The 24,172-nt window shown below is 42.2% G+C and overlaps 1 protein-coding gene across 7 annotated transcripts in view; it reads left to right on the forward strand.

Annotated features, from left to right (window-relative positions):
* ZNF536 (zinc finger protein 536) overlaps positions 1–24,172 on the forward strand; it is a 1,078,439-nt gene that overhangs the window by 460,741 nt on the left and 593,526 nt on the right. For all 7 annotated transcript variants that reach the window (XM_085640136.1, XM_085640135.1, XM_085640137.1 and 4 more), the window contains exon 3: positions 510–2,681. In XM_085640136.1, the coding sequence (XP_085496262.1) occupies positions 512–2,681 (2,170 nt within the window). In that variant the 5' untranslated portion in view covers positions 510–511. The remainder of the gene's footprint in view (positions 1–509; positions 2,682–24,172) is intronic.

Consider the following 24,172-nt stretch of genomic DNA (forward strand, 5'->3'; position numbering starts at 1 on the left):
CCTCCCCGGATCCCTATTTGCAGACAGGACACTGTGGAAATATTATCTGTTCCTGGTCTCTTTCATTCACTTGATAATTGGTTACTTGGTGTACCTTTAGCCTAGTGTTTCCTCAAATGATCAAGCTAGTGTGAAAGCCCACTTACATTTTGTTTTCAGAAAATACTACTGTTCTACAAAGTCAACGGTGTCTGTGTACTCTTGTATTGGAAATTCGTCACTTCCATCTTCAACAGTGGTATATTATGAAGAAACAATTTTCTGTAATTTTTAACACAAAACACAAGTACTTGCACGCTAAAATTACAGGGAGGAGGCGACAATTTATCAAATTCTGATCTATAATCGTTTAAATAGCCCATGTAAATTCATTATATGTGTTTTTAATTTCAAATAAGGCTTGTAGGAAAATATGTCCTCAATAGAAATGTTGACTGATGTAGTGATTGACTGGTTTTAAATGTTGGTGTACGGATTTTAAATATATGTTGTTTTCATTTATTTTCCAGGGATGGAGGAAGCTAGTTTGTGTCTTGGTGTTTCGTCAGCTGGGCCTAAAGTGGATGCCCATCTCAACAGCAACATCCTGAATGGCCAATATTCCATGAGTCAGAAATTGCATCAGATCAACTCACAGTACGGGCACTCCTTCCAAGAACTTCAGAACCGACAGAGTTCAGAAGAAACGGCTGCCACGCCACTGGAGGACAAAAGCCATGGGTCAATGGCAAATCAACCAATCAGCAGTCAGATGGCAATGCTAGCTAATCAGATTAATCGAGATGGTGACAGCGGTTTAAACGGAAGAGTTGACCTTCAGCAGTTCTTAAATGGACAAAATCTTGGAATAATGTCTCAAATGAATGACATAGAGGACGATGCAAGGAAAAACCGGAAGTACCCCTGCCCGCTGTGTGGAAAACGCTTTCGGTTTAACAGTATTCTGTCACTGCACATGCGCACTCACACTGGAGAGAAGCCCTTTAAGTGTCCCTACTGTGATCACCGGGCTGCTCAGAAGGGCAATCTGAAAATTCACCTACGCACACACAAACTCGGAAACCTTGGCAAAGGTCGTGGACGGGTCCGAGAGGAAAACAGACTTTTGCATGAACTTGAAGAAAGGGCCATTCTACGGGATAAACAGATGAAAAGCAGCCTTTTGCAGCCAAGACCTGATGTGAAACCACAGCATCATTCTCAGCAAAATCCTCTCAGCAATTGTAATTTATCCGTGCCGGCAAACCCCAGTGCACCTGATATTTCCACTAGAGTGCCTTCTCCAAAGCCAACAAGTGCACAAGAGGAAGCAGTGCCCACAACAGCTGGTTTCAGATGTACTTTCTGTAAGGGAAAGTTTAAAAAGCGAGAGGAGTTGGACAGACACATACGAATCCTGCACAAACCTTATAAGTGCACTCTTTGTGATTTTGCTGCCTCCCAGGAGGAAGAGCTAATCAGTCACGTGGAGAAAGCCCACATCACGGCAGAGTCGGCACAGGGGCAAGGAGTCAATGGAAATGGGGAACAGCCCGCTAATGAGTTCCGCTGTGAGGTGTGCGGTCAGATCTTTAGTCAAGCTTGGTTTCTCAAAGGCCATATGAGAAAGCACAAGGATTCCTTTGAGCACTGCTGTCAGATCTGTGGGAGGCGATTTAAAGAACCTTGGTTCCTTAAAAACCACATGAAAGTTCACCTGAACAAACTATCTGTAAAGAACAAATCCCCTAATGACCCTGAGGCAACGGTATCGATTGGTAATATGTCACAGGAGACACACGCAAATTTGTATTCAAGGTATATCTCTTGTTTGCAGAGTGGCTTCCTTCCTCCAGATAAAGCACGTTTAAGCGAGCATGGTCAGATTTACCATAAAGGAGATAGTCCCATGAAGGAGAAGGAAGCCCTGGGGAAACTTCTCTCCCCTGTTTCTGGTATGGGCCATAACATTTCCGAAGGAGATAAGCATTCGTTATTGAGCTGCCTCAACCTTGTGCCTCCACTTAAGTCTAGCTGTATAGAAAGGTTACAGGCCGCTGCCAAAGCTGCCGAGATGGACCCCATAAGTAGCTATCAAGCGTGGCAACTCATGGCCAGAGGAATGGCCATGGAGCATGGCTTCATGACTAAAGAGCAACAGTTACAACGAAACCATGAAGACGCCATGGCCAGTGCTGGAGTTCTATTTAATAAAGAGAAAAGGGAGTACATAATATTAGGATCTGATGGTTCTAAGCAGAAAATGCAAACAGACCTAGTTCACGCTTCAAAGCTTTACAACCACAGGGACCTGTCCACCAAAATGGACCCTTTAGAAAGCACTAGAGACTTTTTATCCCATGGGATGAACCATAGGCTTGATTATAACATGCAGAGTCACATGAACACAAAAGAAAAACCAACAGAGTGTCCTGACTGTGGTAGGGTTTTCAGAACATACCACCAAGTTGTTGTTCATTCTAGAGTGCACAAGAGAGATCGAAAGGCAGAAGAAGAAGCTCTGCAAGGTGCGCTTGAGGAAAGGCGTGGCTCTGGAAGCGACCAGGAGTCACAGTCTGTCAGCAGATCCACAACACCTGGGTCTTCAAATATCACTGAAGAAAGTGGAGTGGGCGGTGCACTCTCCCAGGCAGGAAGTGCTCAGGAGGACAGCCCTCATCCTTCTTCACCTTCTTCTTCAGGTTCGTTTTTTTTTTTACAATTCTTTAAGATTGCTAAAACACTTTTTATGTTTGGAATGTTTAAGAAATAAATGTATGCATGTGTGTCAAGTTCAAATTGTTCTTATCTATCCATCCATATTCACCCATTCATTTGTCTCCCTGCCTGTCATCCATCCAATCAGTCATCTGTTCTTCGATCCACTCATTTTGTTCATATCTGTCTCTCTATAAATGGATAAATGCTAACATAAACAACGTACTAGTGAGCGATAATGAATTAAACATTCTTTTGTGACAGTGTGGTTGTTGATTCTAGAAAAATGTCCTGCTATTCATTGCTGGATTAACACTTCCTACATTAAAACCCCCCACTAATACAGATGAGGCAGTGGAAAGGTGATACTATATGAACTCCAAAAATAACAAGCATTTGCAAAGCCAATAGGTCTCTCTTTTTAAACCAACTGGCTTTGACAATGCTCTTTGCCAGTGCTGTGCAGCATCAGTAAAAAGTATAAAAACAAGATTAAAAAAAGGTTAGATCACACAACCGCTGTTGCCAGGCCGCATCATTCTGTAGGTTCATTCTGGTGTCACCACGCATGTGCACACCTACAGAATGAAACAGGAGCTATTTTCCTTTTTTCCTTATTTACCGATCTGAGATGGCAGATACCAAATAAATCAATAATTTCTTTTTCTTTTTAGTGTGAAAGCACAAAATCAAAATCAAAAAGAACCCTGGGGTTAGGGGGCTATGGAGGAGCGGGCGTGGTAAGGAGGGTGAAAGCAGCACATGAGGGAGAGGGTAACACAGTGTGGGGTAGAAGCATACAAGGGAAAAAGCAACATAGAGCACAAGGGAAAAGCACTTGAGAAAGGCAGCTAGAAAACATATTCACACTCACAGAGTGATTAACCAAAAATAAGAAAGTAGTTCCCTAAAAGTGAGCAGTGGGAGGATAAAGGGAAAGAGTCAAAAGGATAGTAAACCAACTATGCTCCGAGGGAGATACAAACCCAACAAGAGTAAGGCATGCCATCGAATAAGAAGCAAGCAATTGAGATTGACAGTAAAGCCAACCAATGGCATCCACTGTATTTCAGATTAGGTCTTTATTAACACAAAGCTTCCACTGTCTGGTAGACAAGACCTAAAAAGGAAGCAGCTATCATTTTCAACTACTTTTGTAAGAAACGGTGAGAAATGAGTTAGTGTGGGTCTTGGTGTTTCGTCAGAAGAGCCTTAAGTGCATACCATTCTGAATGGCTAATATTGCATGAGTCAGAAGCTACATCGGTTCAATTTACCGTTAGGCCACTCGTCCCAGGAGAGATAAAACTGACAAAGTTCAGAAGGAAAGGCAGCCATATGACTGGAGAACACCAGTCGTGGCTCAGTACAAATCAACTGTTCAGCAGTCAGATGGCAATGCTAGCTAAAGGCAGAACAGAGTGGTAAATAAAAAGTGGAGGTCTGAAATTCATACCAAACCCAGCTTAAAATGATTTCAAGTTGGCTATTTTCATCTTAATCTTCCATTTCTGGAGATCTGGCCCCTGCCACAGGTGCATGTTCATTGACTGGCTTAGCTCTTTGACACCTTTTGGTTTAGTGCACTATATACATTTACCTTTCATTGCAATTTATTTCTCTCTTTCGTGCCTTCACAGATCATTTGTTTTCAGTGCACCTATGGCAGTTACATATGGTAACCCAAATATACAGTTTAAAACTACAACTCTAAAAAAATTGGCACACACAAATTATAAATTGACTCTTGGCAATGTCATACAGTATAGAAAAGCTGCTAATAGGCCTTGTAATTTATGAATGATATGGTCTTTCTTGAGCATCACTGACTTCAATATTTATATCTTATGCTAATTGTCTGTGCTTGGTACAATGGCTTCTCTCAGTTGAGCTGAAGTAAAGCAGTGTGCGATTTCTTCAACACAACTCTCCTTATTTCAAGATAGTGTTCAATTTAGCTTCATGTGTAAGGTGGGAGTTTTTTCAGATTTAATCGATTTATCCCTGTGCTATAATCCAATTTAAAAACAACAGTTGATGGACAGAATGCAGAACAATGTCATACATTCACCCCAGTACAGAGATCTGGGCCTAAATACATCGATTTTTTGCTCACCGTGCCATTCCAGTTTGAACCCAGCCATATGAAAATCAGTCTTGACCCTGTGCCTCATGGGAACAGTCCAGCCCGAACTACCAAGCCAGGTCCTCCCTGGACTGGAACCAAGCATCCTAGGACCGGTTTCGGGGTTTTACCCCTCTTCAGCCAGGATAGCTTGATTCCAGTGGCATGGAGAGCACGGGACCCACGTCTCTTGACTGGGGGTGAATGTTTTGATTTGTTCTGCATTCCGTCCATCAATTGTGTGTCTTTTGCTTATAATCCAATTTGCGACACGTGGTTGAGTATAAAACTCAATGGACTTACGGGGATTCACAATTCAGTAAGTCCTGGTCCCTTTTTAACCTCAGATAGGGATAGCATGAAATCTCTCTTTGAGTCAGAGGACACAAACTTCTTGACCATATCTTGCTTATTCTGGACGACCACCCTATTTGCATGTTACATGTCTTGGATCCTCTTCCAGCTCACCTGAGACCACTTAAGAGACTCTGTGGGACCAATCCAGCTGTATGGAAACTCTTAATGACCCATGGGGCAGCTGGCTATTAAAGGATCCATGGACCTAATGCACACAAGGGAATGAGCCTCCATGCCCCCAAGTTGATCAGTAAAAAGCAAAGATATCACTGAGACACCCTCACAGATTGGACACTGGTCCCACAGAACCTACTGCACTAAAATAGCTGAGCCTCGGCATTGGGGATTGCACTGGCCGTCGCCAAAGTACTCTTGCCTGACCTACTGGTATCTTTGTCTGGGAAAGTTTGTTAAAGTCAGAGCTATCCAGAACTTTAAAAATTGAACCTCTTTGCAACACAGGCGCTGTATCATCTATCAAACAGTGGAAATGTTTATTAAATTGCGTGATATTTTGCTAATTGGATGCAAAGGAGCAGGTGTTGTTTACTCCTGAATTTCAAGGAGTAAAACATGCTTTGTCAAGGAAAAACGATTTGTCCGATTTAGAGGCGGTGGAATTTTTTTTAACTCATTGTCCTATATGTGTAGAAAGTAGATTTTAGCATTTAACTTTAGAAAAGTTGTCTTACCGTGAGTATGCAACATCTCTAAATGAGGACCTTTGTTAATTAGACACAAAATGTCAAGTGTCAGCCTACCCACTGTTGCGAAGCCTACGCTTCCCTCAGGTCTGCATCACTTGCACCTCCTACTGATGGTTATCTAATGTCTACACCAATTCATATGGGCAAAAAAATAGAAGGAATCATTAGTGAGCCAAGCATTGGAATATCCTTTTACCAATATAAATTGTCATCACTTATTTCCTCAGTGGAGAATTTTGTGTCTTTGATTACGAGTGGGTGGAAACTTTAACCTCCAAATTATGAGTTGTGATATTTTTATTGTACCCGAAAATTAAGGAGTGCGATAAAGTCTGCACCCTGTTAAATTTTGGCAGGTCAAACTTAACAGAACTGGGCAAATGGGCCGGCTGAATACCAAACCATGTAGAATCTGGTAAATACCAGATTTCACAGGTTGTTCCCCATTTTTTGAAGGCCCAATTTCGAATGTGGTGAAAATAAATTATTTATAAATTTCTAATACTGTGGAGTAGGCCTGGGCGAAAATTTCGTTCCGTTCGCCGAGAAATTGCGATAATTTGACATTTTCGCGTTCCGCGGAGAGCGTGAAAATGTCAAAAATTCCGGTTTCCGCAGCTTGGCGATAATTTGTTTCTTGCTCGCGCTGTAAAATAATACATTCTCGCGCGCGCGCGATCGCCTTACCTGAATCCCTGCGTTCGCCGACAAGTTTTCTTGATCCGGTCGCGTTCTCCATGAGATGTTGTATTGTTTTTAGCCATTTGCGCTGTCTCGCGACAGTTCGCGCCCGCAGTGACGTCATGCGTCGCGCGATCACGTCTTTCTTCTCGCGATCATGCACCGCGAGACAACTCAAAACAAGATGGCCGCGCCCGCAAGCAACCACTTGGGTAAGTTGGCGACCCGCAACCATGCAGAAAATCTCACGAACATGCCGGAAAAAAACTTCCGCATCTTCGCGATATATCCGCTTGTTTGCGATAATTTTAAACATTTTTGCGATAATTTGCGAAAATTAATTTTGCAAATTCCGCCCACCCCTACTGTGGAGTCGGATTTTATCGGGCGTGATAAATATTGCATCCAACGTTGGGGCAGTGGTAATAGAGGGCTATATTTTATATCACAATTAACAATGTCTTGTTGTCAAGTGAGTCAGTGTCTTTTTAACAAAATCAGTAACGAAAATATGTCTCACCATAGTATTAAATGCACCTCCTGATCGTCTAATCTCTAAAATAAAACAGTCTGTTTAATACTGGCGAATGTGAGCTAAATATTAAGCATAGGACTACACCAAATCCTTCTACTAAAACTAAATGTCTCTTGACATCCATTTGCAGTGCCAGGTGAATAATAAAGTTATATCCTCAGCCTCCTGGACCCTAACATCCTCTAATGCTGCAATCATTCTTCATGCCTCAGAACAAAGGAAATCGTGCCTAACAAATATTCTGTTACTAATAGCAACATTGATTTCTGCAATCAGCCATTCAGTTATGAAATGAAATAGAGTGTGAGGCACCCTTCGTCATTTCATTGGCCGCCGTGTGAGGACTTCTGCAGCCTGCAGACGATGATCCAATATTGTTTTTTTTTCCTAGGCCTATTTCATGCGGTAAAATTGGCGCGTGCCAACTGTGCCCAATACAAAAGCACGTGCCAGTGGGGCTCTGCCGTCATTTTCAGCAGTGATGTACGCTTTATGCACAGTGAAGACACAAAACGAGATAGACAAGTTGGTTTATTAATTTTCACGGATATGTTGCTAAACACATATATCCAGGCATCACCCTACACACATTCCTCAGAATCTAGTGAAACATTCTGTTTGCACTTAGAATCACAGACTCATGCTCCACTTGTTGTGGGTTATGGCCACTGTACGGTAAGACCTCATTTATTTGGTATATTTTGAACGCTAATTACATTACGATAACATATGATAAGATCAATTTTATAAGGCGCTCGAATGTCGTGGCATCTTGGCATTCGAGTGCTTTATAACATTTATGTTATCTTTGGAAGCCTGGTAGATCTTTTCAAGTCTGTTTCAGCTAATAAAACAGAGGAAGGTAATTTATCTCCATCATGTTCAGATTGATACATGTTTGCCGGACCTGACAACCTTGAAAAAAGGTGTGCCTTGTTCCCCTATGGAGACACGCTGTGGGGGTTGGACGGGCGGGCCCTGGAGAGGTGCTGGGACTGCCAAAGAAGCCCTGAATGGGCTTGGCTACAGAGAGGGAGTGAGGCTTTGGCCCCGGCACTCTCTGACCAGCCACTCCCACCGTCACCAAAAACCCCAAACCGCCTTCCATGCCCTGGGGTAGTTGCAGAACATGTAACAACTCACCTGTGCACAGCCACAACACTCAAGTTGGAAATCTACTTAGTAGAGTTGTGGAATACTCTGCGTTAGGGTTTTTAGCTCGCTCTATGTTCATTGTGAGACATCAAGTTCTTCATCATAATGGGGGACACACGATGGCACCAGAGGCGTTGGTAGGTCATTGTTTACAAAAATGAAGTGTAGTGAATGATACAATGCAGGCACTTTCTGGTTCGTGAAGCATAGCATGCACACTGCTTTATACAACGTACATGGCCCAAGAAATGCACAGTGACCTGAGAAATATTGCTGGACCATGAATTACACAATGCAAGCATGCTTTGGTGCCATGAGTGGCACAGCAGTTACACTGCAGTACCGGAAAAATGAATGGACAGTCATGTGCACAGACAGTTGCACTGTGAAGGACATAACAAGTGCATACTTTGTACGTATTTGGGGTGGGCGAAGAATTCCGCACCGCCGGCGGAGTTTGTGGCGTTTTACCCACTCCGTATGGAGTTCTGCGAAACTCAGCGAAGTGACGCGGAGTGGAGTTTTTTCTCTCATGTGGCTTGCCAGCATTAAGTTGGCAAGCGCTAGCAAGAAAAATTGTACGCAAGACCTCCTCCTGGTGTGATTTCTCAATGCAGGCGGTCGCGGCAGGTTGTAACTGCTCACATTGAGAAATCTGCCCCTTGATTTGAGGAAGCTCCCGCTCGAGTTGAATGACTGCTCATGCGGTAGAAAGAAGCAGTGTCCTCTGGTGCGACGTGTAGTGCTCTTTGTGGTTATTTTACAGCACAAGACAAACTCCCTGGGCTAAAAACCAGTGCAAGCAATGCGACTTAGCACACTGTGCCGCACAAGGAACTCTGCAGAGTGCGGCAGAGTTTTTCAGCACTTCATGGAGTTCCATGGAGAACACTCTGAATTCCTCCCAGGCCTAATATGTATGTGACTGACACCACTAGCCATCTTGCCATGTGTACCCTGCAGTCAGCACAAACAAGTTTACACTCTCAAATGCATCATCAAAGTCTGGCATAAAATCGTAAGACCCAGTATTAGATTTCCAGAACAGAGATAGCAGGCTCCACAATATTTTAACATCATCACATGACCTCCCTAGACAGGCCTCCTTTTAAACCTAACTTCGACCTCTTCATTAAATAGATGTTCCTTGAAAAAGCTGTGACCGAGTTAGTATGCAATAATTGAAAATAAATGTCTGGAATATTGAAAAAAAAAGACTTTACATACCATAACTGTCAATACTAACATTAACCAGATAGTAGAGTAGTTGTGAAGGCTGAGAGAAACAATGTCATACAAATGCAAGTCACATCGCAACTCACATAATATCAATCACCAATGAAAATAAACTGGTGAGTGAGGACATTCTGTAATCAGCACAAGGAAGGTAGAGCGAGAACAGTAAATGAGGCACTGCCACATTTTCAAACCATTTTGGCGAGTGGGTTACTCTTGTCAGCCTCATTAAAAGTGCATTAGACCCTATGTCACTTGTAACAAGGTGGACGCCATATACGTCATCTTTGTGATGGTGTACCCATCCACTAATTTCAAAATTTGGCCCTAAATGAGTTCAATTTAAAAATATATTAGCATGCTGATTATGGTCTGGTTTGACAGTGTAGCTGTTGCCAGACAATTATGTGAGAATCACCAGGAGAGGGAACTTTGGTTCCGCCCACATGTTGGGAGCCAGGAGTACATGTTTTCATTGGGTAGAAGTTGTACACTTCCACAAAGAAAGTGATTGCCCTTCACACAGTTATGATTGTTTTGTTTGTTTATACAGCTGCCTATGCTTGAACTTTCATGGGCACACACATGCCATTGCAATTATCTTTGCTAAATAGATAATTTATGGTGTTTTTCTCTGGCAGCAGCACAGATGGGAGGAGGGCAATCATTAGCATACATGTATTTTTAGGTCTGGCTTCGCAGTGCATTCATAAGCCAGGCCTATTGGTATTGGCAATACTGATATTATTACACTTGACATATTTAGTATTATTATTAATGAACTGGTCATTACATGCAAATCACATTCCAGATCCATCTCCTTTATGCAGTTTGTCACGTTTATCTTCATGACAATTAGTTGTCTCACCACTTGATTCTTGATAAAGTTGCACTCTCATCTTCATTGCATATATAGAAAAGTAGGAAGCATATCTAAAAAGAGTTGTAAAGATTTTAGATGGTGTCATGTATTATGTTTCATAATTGTAGTTCTAACTTGTAAATATGAAAATGGAGATAGAAGATTATTTGTTTCCGCACATAGCTTTGTATGCATTTTTAAGGTAGGGACTTTGCTGAAAAAGGTCCACAGTCTTCGTATACTTACTTGTCACATCCTGATGTTTTTCTATCAGCATATCTGGGAAACTCCTGTCAACATGTATATATATAGACTGATTTGAGCATAGGTATTTCCAAAAATGCTTTTTATGCCATTACAGATTTGGAACATGATGTAGATGACTTTCAACCTTATTAGTTTGAAGTATGTAAGTGAGTTTCATTGAAATACATATCCCACAGCACCTGTTGATGATTTAACACCTATGTGTACCTAAAGTCTCTACACATGTATAGGTTCAGGCCTTTGCCCTTTTGAATTCAGTCAAAGCAAACTGCCTAAAGCAGCAAAAAAAATGTATCTTGATAGGCTGTGGTCTTTTCCAAGCTAGACAAGACCTCGTCTTTAAAGACAAATTCTTCCCTGATTCCAAACAACAAAAGCTTTCAGCTGGTTAGTTATTACTGATAAAGATACAACGTCTAATGCAAACTGATAATGCTATAATAACTAGCTTAACGCATAATGACAGTGAAAATTGTTAGCTGTGATCTAATAAATATTTTGGGCTTAATTTGGATTTTGGTTAGAGTTTCCTCCGACCGACATCCCTGTGGTTTCGTGACCAACTGACCGACCTCGGGTCGGGCCAGGGCCATCCGAAACAGGGAGCTTGTGAGGCGGTAGGAAACCGGCCACAGCACAAGCTCCTATAGAGAAATGGGAGCCACTTTAAATCCCTGCACCGTCTGGCAGGCACCTCATGGTGCCTGCCAGACGGTGCAGGGATTTACAGGGGGGCACCCTAGGTGCCCCTTGGCCCCCACCTAGAGGCCGCAGAAGAAGAAGGGCCCTGCTAGGGGCCCCCAAAGTCCCTTTCCAACAGGCTTTCCATGACAGAAAGCCCGACATGGAAAGCCTGCCGGAAAACCGGCATCAGAATCCCGAGGGCGGAACCACCATCTGTAGGGGATTATGTTGGCTCTTCTGACTGCCCGATGGGCTCATTGAACCCATCAGAAGCCAGCCTGCTTGACCGGCCAGTTTAAATTCCAGGGCAAGCCAGGGATGTCAGTCGGTAAGCCTCCGATGAGAGGTCGGAGGCTTACCGACCGACATTCTAATTAGGGTCTTAATGTCTAACAAGGTCTCCGTAAAATTAAACAAAATAAGTATTACCAAAAATAGCCAGAATCACAACACCCAGACATTGTACCTTATCGACAAATTCTTGTGAAGCGAGTACATCATGTTCCAAAACATTGTCTTTATCTTTGTAGTATTAATTTTGTGTGTTTTGAAATTTTCCCAAAGCCTATATGGGCAGTAAATATTTTCTGCATGGATCTGATGCGAGTTCTAACAAATACTCAGCACATATTTTTATGATATACTTTGGTTCTTTGCTCCAACTGGAAACCAGAAATATCTGCAGTGTGATGTAGACATGTAGCAAGATGTTCAATAGTAATAATAATAAATCTTTATTCGGTTATATAAAATCAATTATAACCATAAAAGTACATACAGAAAAAAAAAAAAAAAAAACATAACATTCACAGTAAACTCGGTGTATTGAATCATTTAGAATAACAACAATTATTTTAACCAAGATTTTTTCTGTGATGGTAAATACACTTTAAAAAAGTCACAACGGTTTTTGTGATAAGTACAGTATTCAAGAATTGTAGGTGCAGCATAGCAGGGCGACATCGTCTGAAACCAAGAGTTCTTAATAATGGGATTAGCCATGTGTTACGATGCTCAGCGTAAAACTTGCAAAACAGGACCGTATGCATTGTTGTTTGAACCGAAGTTTCATCACAGGGACACGCCCCTAAGACTTCTTTCCATGAGTTACATTTAGGGAATGCTACGAGCCTGTGAAAAACATTCAGTCTAAAACGTGTTAACAAGAAACGCTCAAATTGGGAATCAACATAGGTCAAATATGGTTCGATGTACATTGTGGTTGCGACTATTATGGAGTGTTGAACCGATGGCTTACTTATCTCTTTAGTTAGCCGCATCTCTTCCAAAAAAGAGAGGGCTATTGTTTTTAGTTCTTTCTTAGAGATCTCAGACATTAGTTCAGGGTTAACATAATATTTAGACAAGCCCAAATCAATGAAAAACTTCTTTACGTAAAGCAGCCACTCAATTTTCCTTGCATTCTCCAGGGACATGCAGTCTGCTGCAATCTCCTTAGTAAGGTAGTTCTTTGATGATGTCCAGATGCGGCGCCACAAGAGGAGAGGTTGGATTTTAGCCAGATCCTCAATGTGGGCCATGCCAAGTTCAGCATGACAAGAAAAAGTGGATGCGCTTTTGGAAATCATCAAAAGATATCTCATAAAGGTATTCTCTGCTACTTGCAGCGCAGTCGTATTTTTGTGGCCCCACAGACCTGCCCCGTAGAGTGCGATTGAATGGCACTTCGCTACATAAATGCGAAGCAGTTCTACGGGTGGTCTCTTTCCTAATTTCTGGGAGAATTTTATAAGTGCCGCTATTGCTCGCATAAGATGGTGTTTGCGAGCATCGATAGCCGCTTTCCAATTAAGTTTCTCATCAATCATGACTCCAAGATACGAGTATTGGGTTGTGAGATCCAACCTCTCTTTGTCTAGAAAAATAGAATTTCCTCTTTTTGTATCCCTTCCTGGCACCATCACATAGGTTTTTTTTATATTTATTTTCAGATCCAGGGTGCCCATAAACCTCGAGTACCTATCTAGGGATTTCTGCAATTCTCGCGGAGTACGCGCTAAAATGACAGCGTCATCCGCATACAGGAGTGCTGGAATGAGGTGCTCTTTTGTTTGGGGGAGGTCGAGGGCCCCTTTCAACATCTCTACTTCCAAACCATTGGTGTAGAGTGAGAAGAGAAAGGGGGCCAAGACACAACCCTGCCTCACGCCGCGTTCCACCCTAAAGGACTCAGAAACTTCACCCTTTGTTCCAAAACGAACCCTGGACGATGCGTTGGAATACAATGCACGAAGAAGGTTTACCATGGCTGGGTCTATGCCCATCTTAATGAGGACGGACCAGAGTTTTGAATGGGAAACACAGTCAAATGCCGCAGTAAGGTCGACATAGACCATGTATAGTCTTCCCTCCTTGGCTGTGACATATTTTCCCATCAATAGGCTTAAGTTCAATGCCTGTTCGATTGTGCCAAAACCCTCCCGGAAACCAAACTGAAAAACAGATAATATATTATGGTCTTCTGCCCACTCCTGAAGTCGCTGTAGTACCACCCTACCTAAAACTTTGCCAAGAGAATCTAGTAACGATATTGGCCGATAACAAGAGGCTTCCTCTCTATTTCCTTTCTTGAAGATTGGAATCATAATTGATTGAGTCCAGGTTTCAATTAACCCGTGATTCATTGCCGCGTCAAACACCCCCTTCAAAATTGGCGCCCAGAGGTCAAGTTTAAACTTAAAGAAATCAACAGGTACACCATCTGGTCCGGGGGCTTTACCAGATTTACTTGCTTTAACGGCATTTATAACTTCGTGTAGTTCAAAGGTTAATGGAATCGGAAATAGGATTTCTTGGGGGCTAACATTCATATTTTCTAATGGGTCCACTACTTGTGTTTTGCTAAAAACTTTGGAGAAGTGGTTCACCCATGTTACGCCATCAATCGCCACTTCGACCCTTGGTTGATCACAACTATCGGTCAGGAAGGGGGTCTTTACCACCTTCCAAAACATTTCACCATTTTTTGCCTGAGAACTCTCGTATAATTGGTCCCATAACGATTTTTTCAATTCCTGTTTTCTTTTTTTACAAGCTAAGCGATAGGATCTCCTTAAATCGCTAATTTCCTCTTGATCTCGTATAGGTTTAGTCAAAGCTTTTTTTAAAAGTTTGTGAGCTAGGGTGCATTCATGACTAAACCACCCTCTTTTCTCGCCTTTCTCCCCTTTGTTAGAGCGGGTTAAGAAATCTTTTACTTTCTCTAATATTATTTTAAAATTCTGCAGTAATTCCAATTGATTAGTCTGACTGTCTAAGCATTTCCCAATTTCAGGGTACACCGCCTGGACCACCTTCTTGGTTAGCGCTTCTGGTTCTATCTTGCCCCAGCCTATGGTGAAACCATTTAATTTTGTAAGATGGATATTATTCTGAGCAAGGACATTCATCATCGTATAAGGGGTAAATTTCCCCTCATCGATGGTCAAAGAACAAACCAGGGCTGCATGATCACTTAATATGTTATTTATTACTCTAAAACCCTGGGCTCTGTTTTCCAATGTAGCTGAGACCAAGAAATAATCAATTGTTGTCTCCCAACCCCTACCCAGATAGGTGGGCTGTAACTGTCCTGAAGGAGTATTTGACTTATTTAAGATCACTAGGCCTAAATCTGCCATCGTCTCATTAAGGAAATCTCCTATCTTTGTGTGACTAAAATGAGTCACATGATTGTCAGTTTCATCCCCCACCCCACAAATGTTACTGTTTTTCACGCTGCAGGTGTGGTGATTAAAATCACCACCCCAAACGATGCTAGGGACTTCTGACCCTTGTGTTTTTCTTGTCAAAGTAAGGAGTGTATTACGAAGTGCCCCAAGCAGTTCTGATCTCTCACATTCGGGGAGGTTATCATAGAAATTCACTAGAAATACTACCCCCTTCTTTATAAATGTGAGTTTCAGAAGTTGATAATTAGTATGGAGTCTAAGGGGGGTTACTTTTAACCCAGGTACGGTATTTTTTATGAATATCGTCAAACCCCCCTTTGCCCTACCATAAGGGCCCGCAACTGCCGGTGAAAAATATGTTTTATAGCCCATCAAATGTTGTTCTTCGGTGGACCATGTCTCTTGTAAGGAGATTACATGGTAGTCTTCAACAAAATCCATTAAGGACCCATCCATTATTTTGGGGCGTATGCCAGCGATGTTCCATGACATAATTTGTAATATAATGTCGGATTCTGTTATATTACGGCTTTTGTTTATATTAGTAGCTCCCATTTCAATGGGATTCACTGAAGCTCTTAGTTCTACGGGCCCCAACTGTCCAAAAGAATGACTACAATTATTCCTCGTTGAGAGGGTGGCTATGCCACCCGTTTGTGTGGGATTTTGAACCATTTGAGGAGCAATGTTTTCTGTTATTTGGGTTTCCACGTTTTCAGCTACAGGGTCCTTAACATTTGAGGGGGATTGACAAGATTCTGTGGATTTCCATAGTTGGGTGCCTCCATCATTGAGTCAGTCTACATCTTCCAAGTTATACAAAGCTGCATAAGAATTAGCAGTAGGTATATTAAACCTCTGATGTATGTGAGGATAATTGTTCCAGGAAGATGGATTTAAATCCTGACAAAATTGGTGGTTATTATTCAGAAACCCATCATTTAACTGGGGATTAGAAAAGTAATTGCGAGGGGCTTGATAGGAAGAATAGCGCTCTACTGCCCTCCGATTAAATGGAGGTTCTTTTCTAGCGTAGGGTTTAGGATGGGAAATCAATTCTCTTGGGTAGAAGTAATTGACAAAATGTGTGGAGATTACTTCCTCCCCTCTAGCTTCATACCAATCCCCTATGCATCTAACCGCCCTGTGGTCTCTAAAGTTTATAATGATAACGTCCCCCTTTTTTTCCTTTGGTCTTGTTCCTACCCAGCATGTACGTCTCACCATGAGAATTTCTCCATTTATGTGTGCAGGTAGGGGTCTGTTATGGGTCAACCAATCAATGGTTTTGTTTTTTAACGCATAAAAGTCCTCCCTTACGCCTTCTGGTAATTCGGGAACCCCTGTCAGGATAATGGTATATGGGGCTGATTCTGGGGGTAAATCCACTCTTCTACTTGCTGGGATATTTTGGGACTGGGGTAACCAATCGCTATTCTCTTGTTCTCTTATAGGCCTCTTCCTCACATTTGTTGTTCCCGGGGAAATATTAACATTTTTGCTTTTTATCTCATCACTTACTTCTGGGAGGCCGATTTTGGAACTATTTACTGCCTTTTCCTCCCCATCCAATTCTTTGCCCTTTATTGCATGGTGGGATTTACCAGACTCTGTGGTTTTATTAGATAATTTTGCCGCAGAATTTTCCCCCCGTGCAATAGTCGATATTGGCAAATTATCAATAGGTGGAGGTTGCATTGCCACAAAAGATGTGGAAGGATACTGATCATTAAGACTGCTTTTGGTGTAAATATTGAGCAATTCAGTGGTAACTGAATTGTTTCTTTCCACTTGTTTGCTTAGATCTTCCAAGTGTGCATTTATCAATCTAGACCTTTCCAAAAGAGGAAGTAAGAGAGATTTAAACAAGATCTCTATTTTTGTAAGTAGGTCGTCAGTAGATACTCCCAAAGCATTAATAGTTGAATGGAAGTTTTTTTGCGGTACAGAGCCTAATACTTTCGGGTTTTGGGCTGAAGGTTTAGCCTTCTTCTTTTTAGCCACAGATTTCATTGAAGTACGTCGTCTCTTTCTTGCTGGTTGTCTATTAGCCTCTGGTTCCACAATAAGAGAAGGGGTGATAGCTAGATTCGGAGAATCTGATAGCCCTGAAAGTGTTAGGGCAGTTATGTCAACAGATAAGGGAACCGCGCCTAAGGAATCAATATGTGGAACTTTATTTGTTCTTCGGTGCGTAGGATGGGTTTTGGAGGTACCTGCTCCCTCATTTAACACATCTGGGGAGAGAGCGGTACCAATCTTACCCAATGACGAACGTTTACCTGTTAGGAGATCTAATGATAGGCGCTTTTCAGTATCCGCTATTTCTTTCTCCAAAACAGTAGTTACGCGTTTGAAGAACTGATCAATTGTTCCTGATACTAGGCCTTTAGAGGTGTTAACTGTTAAGGTACGGGGATTATCAGCATCCAGAGGCATCTTATAAACTATAGAGCAAAATAGGCGTCACAATAAGAAACTTTAGGCAATACGCAAACAATTGTCTCACCAGGCTGAGGGGGTTAGAGGGGTGGCCCGTCCCGTCCCCGATCGTCCTCGGACGGCCTCAGACGGCCCACCCTTTGCCCAGGCTTAGCCCCAGTCTTAGCCCCGCTCGCGTCCCGCTAACGCGTGAACAGTTCCAGTCTTAATTGTAGCGGAGGGGAGGGGCCGAGAAGAGGAACCAGGTGCGTGAAGCACAAAGTCAGACAGGGCACGCTGGTCCTCGCAGTCCCGGCAGCACAGTAATCCCCAAATGCACCTCAGCGCCTCCAGGTTATAACAGCCAGCAGCTCCGTGGGCAATTGGAATAAAACAGCAGCAGGTTTAAAAAAGAAGCGTTGACCTCGCCTGCGAGCGGCACCCGCGAAGCGGGGGCCGCGAGGCTTAATATAGGAGGTGGAGAAATAGGGGGAGGGGCCGAGAAGAGGAACCAGGTGCGTGAAGCACAAAGTCAGACAGGGCACGCTGGTCCTCGCAGTCCCGGCAGCACAGTAATCCCCAAATGCACCTCAGCGCCTCCAGGTTATAACAGCCAGCAGCTCCGTGGGCAATTGGAATAAAACAGCAGCAGGTTTAAAAAAGAAGCGTTGACCTCGCCTGCGAGCGGCACCCGCGAAGCGGGGGCCGCGAGGCTTAATATAGGAGGTGGAGAAATAGGGGGAGGGGCCGAGAAGAGGAACCAGGTGCGTGAAGCACAAAGTCAGACAGGGCACGCTGGTCCTCGCAGTCCCGGCAGCACAGTAATCCCCAAATGCACCTCAGCGCCTCCAGGTTATAACAGCCAGCAGCTCCGTGGGCAATTGGAATAAAACAGCAGCAGGTTTAAAAAAGAAGCGTTGACCTCGCCTGCGAGCGGCACCCGCGAAGCGGGGGCCGCGAGGCTTAATATAGGAGGTGGAGAAATAGGGGGAGGGGCCGAGAAGAGGAACCAGGTGCGTGAAGCACAAAGTCAGACAGGGCACGCTGGTCCTCGCAGTCCCGGCAGCACAGTAATCCCCAAATGCACCTCAGCGCCTCCAGGTTATAACAGCCAGCAGCTCCGTGGGCAATTGGAATAAAACAGCAGCAGGTTTAAAAAAGAAGCGTTGACCTCAATAAAGATTGGATTAATGTCCCAGGCAGCAGCTGGACAGTGATACTATGCCTAAATTAACTGTATTATATCAGAGTAAAGTTTATACGGGATATATAAGAATATAAGCAGTCATAAATGACAAGGTTTAACACCTCCATCACATCATCAATCAACACCTCACAAGGGAACAGCAGTATGATTCATGTACAAAAATGAATATACGTTTACCTCTGTTCACATCACAGGTAAAGCCCCACAGGTAAAGCCCTACTGATTCAGATGTGTAATACATTAATATCCAATTTACTTCTTCTGTTGGGATGTTGTGGTAAATTAATCATAGAGATAAGTTTATAGGTCAAGCTAATGACAGCATCCTTGTCTTTGGCTTCAGTATAGACCACTTACCTGACTGTATTAATTCTGTTGATCCATAAAGCACTCTCCATTTTATCATTATAAGGCCCGAAGTTTAGTAATCAAACATAGCTCATGCTTGTCTTATTTTTGTTGCAGGATATAATTCTGAAAGAGGCTAATTACAAATTATTTGATAAAGTTGTATAATGCCACATGTACAGGCTAGAAAATCTCTCTTTTGTGTGACACATCTGTTGACACGTTTAGGGCATGCCATTGTGGGACCTCAGTCTGAGACCGTTTACCTTCACAACTTTGTGTAATAGTATGATTCTGAATTTAGGGTTGGGGGATACCAACACAGAGCTAAAAATGTGTAAAATAATTGTGAGATTCTAGAAGTTGTGAGGACCTCACACATCATGTGTAAAATTGCCTTTGGGGTGGATCATGACAGGGTGTAAACGTGCAGTCTGAGCATCCCAAATAGGTCTACTGTGATCAGTTTGTTATTGGCCCTGTTTCTAAAAGGGATGGCAGTAATCAAGCCCATGGATTGTTAGCCACTCTGGAACCTAGTCTTGTCTGCAAGTGTCAAATATGTGTCAGTGTATGGCCAATTGTTTAGACCAGCTCACATGCTTACTAGATTCTGATGGCAATTACAACTGTTTTTGTGGGGTTTTATTTGTGAAATGGAATTTGTCAGTGGTATATTTTACACCCTGATAGGAGGCAGATTTTACAGACAATTAAACCTGGTAGTATTTTTGCCTTCTGCACTCGGAAGTGGGATGCAAAAACAGTAATTTCCTAATGGCTTCTTTAGAATTCACTCCAAACTTTCTGTGATGAAGTCCCATAATTTAGATGAAAGTGAATGACTAACCAAAATCTCCAGCTATCTCTGAAATTCACCAGAATAGTGTTAACATTAATTGTTCAATATATATTGCTTTTCTTCACATAAGCAAAGGGACAACACTTTCAGTTTAACACACCGGTCTACTGGATTCTCTTTTTTTACGGCAGTAATAAGTTCTTGAGCATGAACAATGCATAACACTACTAACCTATAGGAACCACCTACTTTTTGCCTTGCACAAAGAATCAGTCCAAAAACCATTGAATACGATCCCGGAAAAAGAGGTCCTGATTCATAACTGATATTTTGATCAGAGGCTTACTTTTATTCCCACAATCTCAATTTTTGATGCTTTTTTTAGCACTTCAGGCTTTTTATTTTCTATTAATGTAGTACAGTGGTCCGAGGATCCCAAGAGGTCCCCAGGGCTTCCTCAGTGGGTCCGCAACTGTTTTACAACATTATTCACAAATAAAAAAGCAAAATGTAAAACCTTTATATATTTCATTGTGAATTGTGAATTAAATATTTATACACTTGAGCACTTGTTTTAGGTATACTTCTTTTTGTATTTCTGTGTATTGTTTTGACGTTAAAATCATATAAATCGCTTGGACCAGAAGTCCCTGCTTCTAATAATTACTCTTTGGTGGTCACTGGATTCCAGTAATGATTCAGTGGGAGTCAAAAGAAGTCAAATGGTTATGGACCACTAATCTAATTTATATAAATACCATTATATATACAGAGTTCGACCATTCTTGGCAAAAACGCGTGCTTTATTTTACTTGCCTAATCTCAATCTAGGACCAAAGGCGAGGAAGCAGTAATGTAATCTATGGACTTAAACTTTAGACCAATTTTAGCCTCTCCTACATTTAAATGCAGAGAAAATTAATTCCAGAATCCTTAATCAGAAAGTGGCTTAGATACTAGGAGGCTCCATGCTTGATATGGGAGCCACGTATGAGGAAGCCATCACTAATTTAGGTGGAAAGTTATTTGTTTGAAATTCCCTTACACATCAGTAATAATAAACGGCTAAGAAAGTTATACAGACTGTAAAATCATGAATTCAATATCAAGACCCAGAATTTCATTAAAGCTTATCCTATTGATAGATAAAACACTTTTCACGAATGGCGCTGTAAACAGGTTAATAAATAAAAGAAAAGGTGAGGAAATGTTTGGGGTAAAAAACAGTCAGGAAAAAAACAAGTACAATATGAGAGCAAGAGAAAGGTGTACATTTTGAGGAGCAGAGCTTTGAGGCATGATCCTCAAAGTCATTATCTCCACACCTAAGGTCTAGTCAGTCTGAAAACTGAATGTGAATTTATATTTCCTCAAACAGAAAATTCTGCCAGTGTGGTGGAACTTTGTGTGTGAGCAAAACTGCTTGCTTGGGCTGTTTTATGAGCATTGCAGTGTTGCGATACCTGTATAAGTAGGTGAACACACATCAAGTCGCAACATTGTAAATATTCACAATTCTTTTCAGGTAGTTTCCCCACAATGAAAATGGTTGGAGATGCTTTGAAAGAAGGAAATGCATTTGTTTGTAGGGTGCAAAATGAAGGGCAAACCCCAAAAATAAGTGAGGATGTGAAAGGGGTTTCTCAATTTAGGAAATACTTTCCCGGTGAAAAAAAAGAAAGAAAGTATAAATGCACTTCAGTGTTCTAGTACCGTGTGCAGACGTTTCTGTGCATGCAAGTGCTCCTGCTAATGTGCATAACACACAAGATGATGGACGGAATGTTGCACATTGGCAAAACATTCACCCCCAGTCACAGATCTGGGTTTAATCCATTGTTATTTTGCTCACCACGCCACCCCAGTTCAGACATGGCTATATGCAAATCAGTCCGACCCTGTGCCTCATGAGAACAGTCCAGCCCGAACTGCCAAGCCATGCCTTCCCTGGACCGGAAACAAGCTTCCTAGGACCGGTTTCTGGCATTTCAGCCGTCTTCAGCCAGGCTTGCTTGAATCCAGTGGCAAAGTGAGCAAGGGACTCACGTCTGAGCATACCCTGCCAACTTATGGCGAACAAAGCGGTACAAAAGGGGGGGGGGTGATGGACGGAGCATCAGAACCAATCAAACACTCACACCCAGTCAACAGATCTGGGTTTGATCCACCACCGTTCTTTAGCCCACTCTGCCACCCCAGTTCAGACATGGCCATATGCAAATCAGTCTTGAGCCTGTGCCTCATGGGAACAGTCCAGCCCGAACTGCCAAGCCATGTCTTCCCTGGACCGGAATCAAGCATCCTAGGACCGGTTTGCTAATGTGCAACATCTCCTTTCTCTGATCAGCCATCCTGGAATTCTTTGTTTTCAATAAAGTTAGAAGCATGCTCAAATATATGTGTAAACCTACATTAGTGAATGTCTGTTTTTATGAGAGTCAGGCTTGTAAAGTTTTGGGCAAATACACAAAAATACCTAACATTCCAAGACACTATGAAAATATGTGAGGAGGACTTGAGAGAATGAGGAAACCTGTAAAACGTGGCGAGATAATAACAGAATGGAAGGACTGGTTTTAAAATAGATTTACAAATTCAAGTGAGAAAAACTGAAATGGAAATAATATATGAGGTAACATGTGGGGAGTGGTTGGATGTTACGACAGGTGACTATATAAAATAGAACATTAATAGAATTACATATGATGGTTTTCGAACAGTCTTTCCATCACAACTTGAGACGTACATAGGGCCTGATCACAAATCACCCACAACAGTCAGGTGCAAATAGCACACCCATTAATTAGCATTTTTGTTGGTGCACATATTGTGCCTAATTCCAAGTGTGAAACTTAGGAATGCAGAATTTCACGCCAATGTCCCCTAGTAATTCCAGTTCCAAGGTGTTCAAACAGTTGGGATTTGTAAAAACAAAGTCCCTGATTTATCATTATGTCATACAACGCAACGCAGCAAGGCAACTTGCTGCGTTGCGTTGCATGGCAGGAAGATGGCAAGAATGTGCCATATCTATCAAAATATAGATCATTCCTGTCCTCTCCTTATGCTGATGCACTCAGTGCAGCCTAGCGCCAACGCAGTCACCCTTGCGCCACGGTGCAAGGGCGCCTGTGTTGCCGGCAGGATTGGTTTTCTGCAGGAAGGGACACCTTCCCGCACGAAAACAATCCTTAGTGGCATTTTGCTCCTTCTAAGTGTGCTGCAGAATACAGCACACTTAGAAAGAGGAAACAAGAGGAGAAATAAAAATATTACTGGATTTCTGGCCAGGACGTGATCTGAGCCAAAGTCAAAAATGAAATGAAACTGAAAAATACGTTCCTTTTTGCATCACCCTGGTTCTCCACGTAGTTGCCATCACGCGCCGCCTTAATTTTTATATTTAGATTCCCAACAGAATGTAGAACGAACTGACACCATTTGCTAAACGAAGTTGCTAGGGCTGCTGTCCACAGCATCAAATGTCTTGGCCTTTACTTACAGAAAAAATCCTCAGTAGAACTGGGGTTTAATTTTAAATGAGACTTATTTAACAGTTTTGAATCCTCTAATGGCAAGGGATAAATTTGATCTAATCAGCTGCCGCGATAGAAGACCTTGCAGAGAACAGGACCGGGCTCCCATTAACCACGCAAAATGCAAAAATTCTCTTTTACGACTCCAAAAAGTCAGTCAGCCTTTCATTAGGCATGTCAAAAGTTTCACATCAACAGATGCTGCTAAATCTGAGTTTAAAAGGCTTCAACGTGCGAGAATATTCACCTAATGTTTCTTCGGAGACTCAACATTTGTGTGCATCTGTTGGAAATAAAATCACGATTTTTATAATCCTAATGAAACACTTGTCATAGGATTTTTGGAGTCACAGTTCGAGTCTCATCCCCAGTGGACCCATAAGTCAATGTAATTATTTTTTGAGGGGACTAGGGGTGTGAAAAGCACATCACGACCCGCATGTCAAATTGTGCTGTCCAGGACTTAAGATATACAGCTGTATAATATAAATTTTGCTTATAATTATAATGCTGATTGTATGTTCTATTTTTTCCATTATTATTAGGGCCACATTTATTTTTTTTATCATTTATTCAGCAGGAATGTTTTACCTCCAAAATTGTTTTATCTGAACTATACACAGGTCAATCGCCACATGATCCTGTAATTTATCAATAACCCTTTTCCAGTCGAATGAGTGTAAAAGAGAATATTCTCAGGCAATGGGTTGGATTTTGGCAGGGCTATGCATTGCTTAATTTGAGCCGGTGGTTGCAGGTGGGTCCCACCGACCCTCTTTTTTGGGGACTGTGATTTATTTTTCATCAAGTGAACAAAACAGGAGAGTGAAAGGGCTGAAAGGGGAAGAATAAGGGGGGAG

Source organism: Triturus cristatus, chromosome 12 (assembly GCF_964204655.1).
Source record: "Triturus cristatus chromosome 12, aTriCri1.1, whole genome shotgun sequence".
NCBI lineage: Eukaryota > Metazoa > Chordata > Amphibia > Caudata > Salamandridae > Triturus > Triturus cristatus.